Here is a 12,421-nt window from a genome sequence, read left to right as displayed (position 1 = left end):
AACCTGCGATCCTTGGCATTGAAAGCACCATGCTCTACCAACTTAGTCACACAGTTCAACTCTAGTAGTGTTTGGGGTTCACCTAGGAATGGTTTCCTGGACACAGACCAAGCCAACCGACATGCTTGCGCACTTGCTACTTACTGAAAAGCATGTTCAATGGATATTCTCCATTGAAAGTCATTAGGCTAATGTCCAGGACACCACCTCTGGTACAGAAGACAGTCTGTTAATAACACACAATGGTACGATTTACTAAGTGTCTATAAAGCTTGTTATTTTTAGGTAGAACACAAGTTAAACCAAGGTTACGATATTGAAAGTAATTCAAACAGGAGGACCTCCACTTAAACGGTGTGTTTAACACGTTAAGAGGAATTTCAGTAACTCTTGGTGGACAGTTGAAGTTAATAAAATAGCTTCTCTATTGTTTAAAGTTTTGTTAACCCCAAAAGGGCCTGAATACAGACCGTAAAAACGGTTAAGGACCTTTGAGAAAAGACCTGTTTTCCTTCTTGAAGGTCCAGTGAGTTAACTAGGACACACCGATCTAACAACTGTCTGTCTCTCTCTAGTGCTGTGGGGTGTTGTGGAGTGGGCCTCGAATAAGACATTCTACAGGGATAGAGCATTTCCAGCGTGAAGCCAGTCCTCCATCTTGTCATAGAATAGCGATTATACGACGTGTATTAGTGCCCCTAGACAATGTGCTGAAAATGCTTTTTGTCCTCCCAGAAAGAGTACATTAGACAGCAAAGTGCAGCCTACACGGTTGTGCTGTTCAGGGAGATTAAAAAAGTCTGCTCCCGAAATGGCATCCTATTCCCTGTATAGTGCACTTTTTACCAGAACCCTATGCTCTGACTGTGCCCTATGCTCTGACTGTGCCCTATGCTCTGGCTGTGCCCTATGCTCTGACTGTGCCCTATGCTCTGGCTGTGCCCTATGCTCTGACTGTGCCCTATGCTCTGACTGTGCCCTATGCTCTGACTGCGCCCTATGCTCTGACTGCGCCCTATGCTCTGGCTGCGCCCTATGCTCTGACTGTGCCCTATGCTCTGACTGTGCCCTATGCTCTGGCTGTGCCCTATGCTCTGACTGTGCCCTATGCTCTGACTGTGCCCTAAGCTCTGACTGTGCCCTATGCTCTGACTGTGCCCTATGCTCTGACTGTGCCCTATGCTCTGGCTGTGCCCTATGCTCTGGCTGTGCCCTATGCTCTGACTGTGCCCTATGCTTTGGCTGTGCCCTATGCTCTGGCTGTGCCCTATGCTCTGGCTGTGCCCTATGCTCTGACTGTGCCCTATGCTCTGGCTGTGCCCTATGCTCTGACTGTGCCCTATGCTCTGACTGCCCTACGCTCTGACTGTGCCCTATGCTCTGACTGTGCCCTATACTCTGGCTGTGCCCTATGCTCTGACTGTGCCCTATGCTCTGGCTGTGCCCTATGCTCTGACTGTGCTCTATGCTCTGACAGTGCCCTATGCTCTGACTGTGCCCTATGCTCTGACTGCCCTACGCTCTGACTGTGCCCTATGCTCTGACTGTGCCCTATACTCTGGCTGTGCCCTATGCTCTGACTGTGCCCTATGCTCTGACTGTGCCCTATGCTCTGACTGTGCCCTATACTCTGACTGTGCCCTATGCTCTGGCTGTGCCCTATGCTCTGACTGTGCTCTATGCTCTGACTGTGCCCTATGCTCTGACTGCCCTATGCTCTGACTGTGCCCTATACTCTGACTGTGCCTTATGCTTTGGCTGTGCCCTATGCTCTGACTGTGCCCTATGCTCTGACTGTGCCCTATGCTCTGACTGTGCCTTATGCTTTGGCTGTGCCCTATGCTCTGACTGTGCCCTATGCTCTGACTGTGCCCTATGCTCTGACTGTGCCCTATGCTCTGACTGTGCCCTATGCTCTGACTGTGCCCTATGCTCTGACTGTGCCCTATACTCTGACTGTGCCTTATGCTTTGGCTGTATGCTCTGACTTTGCTCTGACTGTGCCCTATGCTCTGACTGTGCCTTATGCTTTGGCTGTGCCCTATGCTCTGACTGTGCCCTATGCTCTGACTGTGCCCTATGCTCTGACTGTGCCCTATGCTCTGGCTGTGCCTTATGCTCTGACTGTGCCCTATGCTCTGACTGCGCCCTATGCTCTGACTGTGCCCTATGCTCTGACTGTGCCCTATGCTCTGACTGTGCCCTATGCTCTGACTGTGCCCTATGCTCTGACTGTGCCCTATGCTCTGGCTGTGCCCTAGGCTCAAGTTCAAATCAAAGTATATTTGTCACATGCGCCGAATAGACCTTACAGTGAAATGCTTACTTACAGGCTCTAACCAATAGTTCAAAAAAGGTATTAGGTGAACAATAGGTAGGTAAAGAAATAAAACAACAGTAAAAAGACAGTGAAAATTAACAGTAGCGAGGTTATAAAAGTAGCGAGGCTACATACAGACACCGGTTAGTCAGGCTCATTGAGGTAGTATGTACATGTAGATATGGTTAAAGTGACTATGTATATATGATGAACAGAAAGTAGCAGTAGCGTAAAAAATAGGGGTTGGGAGGTGGTGGGACACAATGCAGATAGCCCGGTCAGTCAATGTGCGGGAGCACTGGTTGGTCGGCCCAATTGAGGTAGCATGTACATGAATGTATAGTTAAAGTGACTATGCATATACGCTAAAAGGAGAGTAGCAGCGGCGTAAAAAGAGGGGTGGGGGGGGAACACAATGCAAATAGTCCGGGTAGCCATTTCATAGCCTGCCTGGGCAAATCTGAGTTCTCCCTCACTCTTCTTCCCTCGTGTCTGTTGCTCCTGCAGGTCGGTGAATGGAGTGTACAGGATCGGCCTCTTTGCCCTCAAGGACATGAGCAGTGGCACGGAACTCACCTACGACTACAACTTCCACTCCTTCAACACCGAAGAGCAGGTGGGTGTGGAGGCACATCAACCATTTTCCCTGATCCACTCCCAGTTACAGCCCCAATTTAGCCTTGTTCCAGATCTGTTTGTATCTGGGTTGTTTTAGCATCCAAGAGCCCACTCTCCACTGGGTTTGGGTTTCGATCACAATTTTCCCACACCGTTCCCTTTTCCTGTTTTTGGCACACACTTCACATTCCATTACCTGTGTCACCTCTTACCTTGAACTTCTCTCCCCTTACATTCTCCCTCCTACTGCTGCTTACTTCTCTCTACTCCCCTCTACTCCCCTATCTCTACTCCCCTATCTCTACTCCCTTCTCTCTACTCTCCTCTCTCTACTCCCTTCTCTCTACTCGCCTCTCTCTACTCCCCTCTCTCCCTCTCTCTACTCCCCTCTCTCTACTCTCCTCTCTCTCTCGCTTTCCCTCTCTCTCTACTCCCATCTCTCTCTCTGTCTTCCCTGCTCTCTACTCCCATCTCTCCCTCTCTCTCTCTACTCCCATCTCTTTCTCTCTACTTCCTTCTCTCTCGCTCTCCTCCCCTCTCTCTCTATGTACTCCCATCTCTTTCTCTCTACTCCCTTCTCTCTCGCTCTCCTCCCCTCTCTATCCTCCCCTCTCTCTACTCCCCTCTCTCTACTCCCATCTCTCTCTCTCCTCCCCTCTCTATACTCGCTCTCTCTCCTCCCCTCTCTCTCTACTCCCCTCGCTCTCTCTACTCCTCTCTCTCTCTCTCTCTCTCTCTCTCTCTCTCTCTATTCCCCTCTCTCTGTCTACTCCCCTCTCTCTCTCTACTCCCCTCTCTCTCTCTACTCCCTCTCTCTCTGTCTACTCCCCTCTCTCTCTCTACTCCCCTCTCTCTCTCTCTCTCTCTCTCTCTCTACTCCCCTCTCTCTCTGTCTACTCCCCCTCTCGCTCTCTCTCTCTCGCTCTCTCTCTCTCTCTACTCCCTTCTCTCTCGCTCTCTCTACTCCTCTCTCTCTCTACCCCCTCTCTCTACTCACCTCTCTCTTTCTACCCCCTCGCTCTCTCTACTCCCTCTCTCTCTCTACTCCCTCTCTCTCTCTCTCTCTCTCTCTCTCTACTCCCCTCTCTCTCTGTCTACTCCCCCTCTCGCTCTCTCTCTCTCGCTCTCTCTCTCTACTCCCTTCTCTCTCGCTCTCTCTACTCCTCTCTCTCTCTACTCCCCCCCTCTCTCTACTCACCTCTCTCTTTCTGCCCCCCTCGCTCTCTCTCCTCCCCGCTCTCTCTCTACTCCGCTCGCTCTCTCTCCTCCTGTCTTTCTTTACTCCCCTCTCTCTCTCTACTCCCCTCGCTCTCTCTACTCCTCTCTCGCTCTCTCTACTCTTCTCTCGCTCTCTCTACTCCCCTCTCTCTCTCTCTACTCCCCTCTCTCTCTCTACTCCCCTCTCTTTCTCTACTCCCCTCTCTCTCTCTCTACTCCCCTCTTTCTCTACTCCCCTCTCTCTCTCTACTCCCCTCTCTTTCTCTACTCCCCTCACTCTCTCTCTCTCTACTCCCCTCTCTTTCTCTACTCCCCTCTCTCTCGCTCTCTCTCTGTACCCCCTCTCTCTCTCTCTACTCCCTTTCTCTCTCTCTACTCCCCTCTCTTTCTCTACTCCCCTCTTTCTCTACTCCCCTCGCTCTCTCTCTCTCTTTACTCCGCTCTCTCTCTCTACTCCCCTCTCTCTCTCTATACTCCCCTCTCTTTCTCTACTCCCCTCTCTTTCGCTCTCACTCTCTCTACAGCAAGTGTGTAAATGTGGCTCAGAAGGCTGCCGGGGCATCATCGGAGGGAAAAGCCAGCGAATCAACGGGATGCCTGGAAAGACAGGCGGGGCACGGCGGCTGGGTCGACTCAAGGAGAAACGCAAGTCCAAGCACCAGCTGAAAAAACGAGTGCGTGTAAGGGAGAGAGAGGAAATGTTATATCAGGTGTCTTGCTACTGCCACTGCAATGGGTCTTTGATATTTACCATCATCAAACGTTTTAACACAGCGTTTTTATGGTGCCTAAAAGCAAAGACATTGTATTATTGTCCTAAATCAGTCAATATTTTGCCATGTCTTTAGCTCTGTAACCTAGAGAACGGCTAAGTTTATTTTAAGGGGCACTGTGCATGTAGAACAGAGTGGTTCTTTGTTTCAAAGGAGCTTTTTGTGGGGTGGAAGGTTCGATAAAAAAAATGACATGGACTTGAATAGTGAGAGGGCTGGACTGAACAGCAGCATAGGATCAGTACTCCTTTATCTCTAACTTCCCCTCTTCTCTTTTCCCAAGGAGGAGGATTCAAGTGACATCAGCATAGGATCAGTACTCCTCTATCTCTAACTCTCCCCCTCTTCTCCTTTCCCAAGGAGGAGGATTCAAGTGACATCAGCATAGGATCAGTACTCCTCTATCTCTAACTCTCCCCCTCTTCTCTTTTCCCAAGGAGGAGGATTCAAGTGACAGCAGCATAGGATCAGTACTCCTCTATCTCTAACTCTCCCCCTCTTCTCCTTTCCCAAGGAGGAGGATTCAAGTGACAGCAGCATAGGATCAGCACTCCTTTATCTCTAACTCTCCCCCTCTTCTCTTTTCCCAAGGAGGAGGATTCAAGTGACAGCAGCATAGGATCAGTACTCCTTTATCTCTAACTCTCCCCCTCTTCTCTTTTCCCAAGGAGGAGGATTCAAGTGACAGCAGCATAGGATCAGTACTCCTTTATCTCTAACTCTCCCCCTCTTCTCTTTTCCCAAGGAGGAGGATTCAAGTGACAGCAGCAAGTTTTATCCCCACCTTCTTATGAAACCCATGTCCAACAGAGAGAGGTACACACACAGCACACGTGCCAAACACACCCCATCCGCCCTTCACGCACACATACCCACGCAAACAGAACACACACACTCACCCCTCTCTCTCTCCCTGTGGCTCAGGAACTTTGTGCTGAAGCACTGTGTGTTCCTACTGAGGAACTGGGAGAAGATGAGGGAGAAGCAGGAGCTGTTGAAGAGGGAGGGCGAGAGGGAGGCCAGTGGCGGCCTGTCCATCTACACACGCTGGGGAGGAGTCATCCGCGACGATGGAAACATCAAGTCAGGTGTGTGTGTGTGTGTGTGTGTGTGTGTGTGTGTGTGTGAGGAGTCAAAGGTGTGTGAGACCCCACATGTGCAGGAAAACAGAACTGGAATGAATAGAATAATCATTCTATACTGAACAGAAATATGAACGTAACAGGTAAAGTGTTGGTCCCATGTTTCATGAGCTGAAATAAAAGATCCTCAAAATTTCAAACATTTTGTGCAGAAATTAGTTTACATCCCGGTTAGTGAGCATATCTCCCTTGCCAAGATAATCCATCCACCTGACAGGTGTGGCATATCAAGAAGCTGATTAAACAGCATGATCATTACACAGGTGCACCTTGTACTGTTGACACACAACCCAATGCCACAGATGCCTCAAGTTGAGGGAGCATGTAATTGGCATGCTAACTGCAGGAATGTCCACCAGAGTGGTTGCCAGAGAATTGAATGTTCATTTCTCTACTATAAGCCGCCTCCAACATTGTTTTTGAGAATTTGGCAGTACGTCCAACCGACCTCACAACCACAGAACATGTGTAACCACGCCAGCCCAGGACCTCCACATCAGGCTTCTTTACCTGTGGGCTCATCTGAGACCAGCCACCCGGACAGCTGATAAAACTGAGGAGTATTTCTGTCTGTAATAAAGCCCTTTTGTGGGGTAACTCATTCTGATTGGCCCATGCCGAATCATGTGAAATCCAGAGATTAGGGCCGAATGAATGTATTTCAATTGGCTGATTTCCTTACAGTTCATACAACTCAGTAAAATTGTTGCGTTTATATTTTTGCTCAGTATATTTCTATATGCAGGAATGTGCCAGGGGTAAGTTTTCCCAAAAGCTTTGTAGCGCTAAGAAAATATTTAATCCTTTCCCTACAATAGACTTATGATGACGTTAGTGCTACAAAGCTTTTCGGAGAAACCCCAGTTAAATCCGGAATATGAATGCTGTTTTTTGTATGTGGTGTCGAGGGGAGTGTTTGTGATGGCTTGTCGACTCAATCGCCCTGTGCGTGTGTCCCTTTGTCTCCACAGACGTGTTCCTGACACAGTTCTCGGCGCTGCAGACGTCCCGGTCGGTGCGCACGCGGAGGCTGGCGGCAGCCGAGGAGAACACGGAGGTCACCCGCACCGCCCGCCTGGCGCACATCTTCAAGGAGATCTGTGACATGATCACCAGCTACAAGGGTCAGTGACACACACACACACACACCTTTATTTAACTAGGCAGGTCAAATTCTTATTTACACTGACGGGATATAATATTAGCACAATTAATTGGCCTACACTACAAATTGAACAACATTTTTAACACGTCTGATTTGTACATAATACATTCAGTGACCATACCATAATCATTTTGATCTGATTACGCTAAATAAAATCACCATGTCTCAATTTAAAAAAAAACATTTTTAGTCTATTTTTCCGTGCGTTGATTGGTGGGGGAAAACAGGTCTACTAGCCTACTGTAGGCTACACTACTTTATTTACATCAACATTCGTTCAGATCCATTAACTTGTATCAATAGTATCAAAAGAAAGGTAGATAAGGAAAATCTAAGTTTCAGGGATGAATGTACAGAGAGATATGCGTTCAATGCCAAGCCAGTGTTTCTTATTTGCAATGAAAATGTCGCTGTTTGCCAATAGTTAAATCTCAGAAGTCATTATTAATCTAAGCATGAAACTTTCAAGTGGCCTTCCCGCCCCAGACGGTGGCCCGAAGCAGAAACAATGAAGCGTTAACTGCAAGCTACACACACAGCTTTTTGGGCTGACATTCTGTCACTTAAACGGGTTAAATCTGCAGTTACAAGGAAGAGGGAAAACCGCTGTGGACATGGTGGAAAAACTTGAGGCCTTTACTATGAAGCTTGAGTTGTTCGATTTGGGCTACTGCACTTCAGCACACTGGAGAAACGACAGGCATGGGACCAGGCCGCAGCATTGTCACACAGGTGAAGGAAGATTTCATCAAGCAGCTGAGGGACAACTTCTCAACCAGATTTGAAGACTACAGCATGCCCAAGGATATCATTGCGTTTGTACGTGATCCTCTCAAAGTCCGCCCAGGTGGAGAATACTCCTCCCTTGATAAGAAAACGATACCCTCGCTGGATGAGGCCGCAATTCAAACTGAGCTGATTGAACTCCAGACATCGAGCCAAATCAGGGATGCGCTCAGTAGTAGTGCTGAGTCCTTGTGAGCGTTGTGGGTGGCATGCTCAGAGGAATACAGCACTATAAAGAAACGTACATTTTTTGGATCGATTTACATCTCATTTTCCTCTATGAACGTAATATAGACTCACGACGGGAACCGGCTTTCACGTAAGTCAATCGAGGACTGCCTGCGCATCAAAATCTCACCCGACATCCACAAGATCGTGTCCGAGGGGAGGACTGCATGCTTCTATTAGGCCATATATTTTCTTATTCTGGAAGGTGCTGTTTAGCCTCATAGCCTACCTCAGCCAGTTAAGGTATTTTATATTTTAAGACTTGGATGAAATAGACTCCAATTAAGCTCTCTTGTTGTTTGTTTGTAAAGTCAAAGATTATTGTTGAAGTGAATTACTCGACTGGTGTAGTTTTTCTCCATCTGTTGCTGTGCAACACTTGCATAACAAGTTAGCTACAGTACAAGTCAGAAGTTTGGACACACCTACTCTTCAAAGTTTTTTCTTTATTTTTACAATTTTTCTACATCGTAGAATAATAGTGATGACATCAAAACTATGAAATAACACATGGAATCATGTAGTAACCAAAAAAGTGTTAAATAAATCTAAATATATATATTTTTTTTGATTCTTCAAAGTAGCCACCCTTTGCCTTGATGACAACTTTGCACACTCTTGGCATTCTCTCAACCAGCTTCACCTGGAATGCTTTTCCAACAGTCTTGAAAGAATTCCCACTAGGGTTGCACATATCGGAATCGGACGACATTAGTCAAAAAAAATGCCAACATCAGTATCGGCCCGATGTCTAGTTTAACGCTGATGTGCAAAACCGATGTCAAAGCTGACGTAAATACCTATATAACGTAGGTTACATGACGTAATGGCGCCACGTAAAATTTTGCGCTACACGTGCAACACAGCATTCCTAACCTAGCCCACAATGTCTGCTGTGTGGATCGAGCAGTCAACAAGTCGATCAGTCATTTGAAAGAGTAAGAACATTTCAGCGAGACTACTCAAAAGGCAAAATCCATTAACACCAAGATAATGGAATTGATTGCCCTTGACAATCAACCATTCTCTATCGTGGGTGATGTTGGCTTTCGTGACTGGTCGAGTACTGGTACACACTACCAAGTGCGATATTTTTCAGATGTTGCCCTACTGGCGTTACACAGTAATAGCGTCACTGCTATTTGCTTCACGACATACATACTACGGAATACCGTTTGGGTCTTTGCGTGTCAAAAACGATACACGTCAAATAATACTATTTGACAATAACACTATTTGACGCGCTATGTTCTGAAATTGCATGTGCAAGCCAAGCGATACCACTACTATCGTAGCACTGTCAATGCTGCAAACAAGCAAACACTGGCCACGACAATGTGTTTACAATACCACGTTGGTAATAAAGCATTATTTGTTCGACCACAACTTCTGGGGTAGCTAACTACCTTTAGCTTGGTACCTAGCTAGCACCAATACAACCAGCCTGAAAATAATGACCAGTAGAAATTGCAGTCATTTTCATTCTTAGCAATGATTTAGGAATCCTTGTGAGTAAGTATTAGCTAGGCTGATTGAAATTGAACTTCAGTTCATGAAAATAAATAGCTATCCAGTTACTTAACCCTGCTGCCCAAAGCTATTGTTATAAGTAGCCAGCTAGCTTCATCTGGATAGTGAGGCCCCACCAAACCGGGTTATGTGTTGTGAAGCTAGCCACAATAAGGATTAGGCACAATAGTGGACTTTGCGGTTTGCCTTCAAAATAAAAGTACATTTTTGAACGTGATGCAGAAGTTTACAATTGGTGGAATCATGCCATATTTAGACTAGATAATGTTAAACCAGGTTGGAATGTGAAGCAATGAAATGGGGTATCAGTCTACTCGGTGACACCTACAGAACACAACTCTGAAGAGTTTACGTAAATATTAGCGGTGTAGCTGTTATCGCGGGACTGTGACTGTGAAATCACCTCCCCAATCAGCCTATTGTGTGTAGTGACATTCATATGGCACTGTACAGCTTTACCTAAGGATTGGGGATCAATGAAATGGGGTATCAGTCTACTCAATACCCAAGATATTTATCAGACTTCAAAACATCCACGCAGTATTGTTTTTCCTCTGGAATAGTGTTCAATACACATAAGTTGACAATAAATGTGGCTCAATTCACAGTTGTTTCAGAGTCCAGCAATAATAGCTACGACGTTAAAGTTCTCTGGGTGTCACTGAGTAGACTGATACCCCATGTCATTGATCCAGAATCCATAGGTAGGCCTGTACAGTTAAATAAGTATGCCCCCAATGCAATTTTAAAGTATAATCCATCCAGTGTGATTTCAACCGATTTTTGTCAAATTAACAAATGATTGTCTTTTGTTGATTTTATATAACAACATTCCAACCTCATTTAGCATGATCTGTTAAATTATGGCATAATTCTACTATTTGTATTGATTTGCCTCACTGTCAATGACATACTTTTTATTTTGAAGGCTAACTGCTAAGTCTGCTATTGTGGCTAATCCATATTATGGCTAGCTTCACATAGAACATTGTTTGCATCCATGAGCTAGCTGGCATTTATTCATGACCAGCACTGAAGGTGCGCGAGACAACTTTATCAGCATTGAAGCATACGTATCGATGAATCATTGTGGCATATGAAATATGAGGGATAGTGTAATCAATGTGTAATAACTATGTAAAATGATTACGTGACGTGCAGTCATATTCAGGTCCTGATTGTTGACCAATCTATTTCACACATCAAATAGTGTTATTTGACACGTCAAATAGTTTTATTTGATGTGTATCTTTTTTGACACGCAAGGACCCAAAATGCGTTCCATAGAAATCCTGGATGAGAATGAAACGACTGAACAAATTAACAATGAGCAAGTAAGTGAAAGAAATAGGTTTTGATTTGACTGATAATGGGTACAAACTTTTTGGCCATTGTGTATGTGCGTGTGTGTGTAACCTTTATTTAACTAGGCAAGTCAGTTAAGAACAAATTCTTATTTACAATGACGGCCTACTCCGGCCAAACCCGGACGACGCTGGTCCAATTGTGCGCCGCCCTATGGGACTCCCAATCACGGCCGGATGTGATAGAGCCTGGATTCGAACCAGGGACTGTAGTGATGCCTCTTGCACTGAGATGCAGTGCCTTAGACCGCTGTGTCCGTGGGTGTGTGTTAACTATTTAACTGTACAAACAATGTCATACCGGTGCATCACTAGTTCCCGCATATGTTGAGCGCTTGTTGGCTGCATTTCCTTCACTCTGCGATCCAACTCATCCCTAACCATCTCAATTGGGTTGAGGTCAGGTGATTGTGGGGGCCAGGTCTTCTGATGATCACTCTCCTTCTTGGTCAAATAGCCCTTACACATCCTGGAGGAGTGTTGGGTCATTATCCTGTTGAAAAACAAATGATAGTCCAACAAAGCGCAAACCAGATGGGATGGTGTATCGCTGCAGAATGCTGTGGTAGCCATGCTGGTTAAGTGTGCCTTGAATTCTAAATGAATCACTGACAGTATCACCAGCAAAGCACGCCCACACCATCACACCTCCTCCTCCATGCTTCACGGTGGGAACCACACATGCAGATATCATCCGTTCACCTACTCTGTTTCACAAAGACACAGCAGTTGGAACCAAAAATCTCAAATTTGGACTCATCAGACCAAAGGACAGGTTTCCACCGGTCTAATGTCCATTGCGCGTGTTTCTTGGCCCAAGCAAGTCACTTCTTCTTATCGGTGTCCTTTAGTAGTGGTTTCTTTGCAGCGATTCAACCATGAAGGCCTGATTCACGCTGTCTCCTCTGAACAGTTGATGTTGAGATGTGTCTGTTACTTGAACTCTGTGAAGCATTTATGTGGGCTGCAATTTGGGCTGGTAACTCTACTGAACTTATGCTCTGCCGCAGAGGTAACTCTGGGTCTTCCTTTCCTGTGCCGGTCTTCATGAGAGCCAGTTTCATCATTGCGCTTGATGGTTTTTGCGACTGCTCTTGAAGAAACTTCAAAAGTTCTTGAAATTTTCCAGATTTACTGACCTTCATGTCTTAAAGTAATGATGGACTGTTGTTTCTCTTTGCTTATTTGAGCTGTTCTTGCCATAATATGGACTTGGTCTTTTACCAAATAGGGTGATTTTCTTTATGCTACCCCTACCTTGTCGCAACACAACTGAT

At 46.1% G+C, this 12,421-nt stretch overlaps 1 protein-coding gene across 1 annotated transcript in view; it reads left to right on the top strand.

Annotated features, from left to right (window-relative positions):
• Window positions 1-12,421, top strand: part of LOC115128210 (histone-lysine N-methyltransferase ASH1L-like) — a 52,485-nt gene that overhangs the window by 24,549 nt on the left and 15,515 nt on the right. Inside the window, 5 exon segments of the mRNA XM_065017661.1 lie at window positions 2,828-2,936; window positions 4,681-4,836; window positions 5,675-5,745; window positions 5,854-6,017; window positions 7,043-7,195. Of these exon segments, the coding sequence (XP_064873733.1) occupies window positions 2,828-2,936; window positions 4,681-4,836; window positions 5,675-5,745; window positions 5,854-6,017; window positions 7,043-7,195 (653 nt within the window).

Source organism: Oncorhynchus nerka, linkage group LG4 (assembly GCF_034236695.1).
Source record: "Oncorhynchus nerka isolate Pitt River linkage group LG4, Oner_Uvic_2.0, whole genome shotgun sequence".
Taxonomy (NCBI): domain Eukaryota; kingdom Metazoa; phylum Chordata; class Actinopteri; order Salmoniformes; family Salmonidae; genus Oncorhynchus; species Oncorhynchus nerka.
The sequence above is the reverse complement of the archived record's forward strand: the minus strand, read 5'-3'. Positions and strand labels throughout refer to the sequence as shown.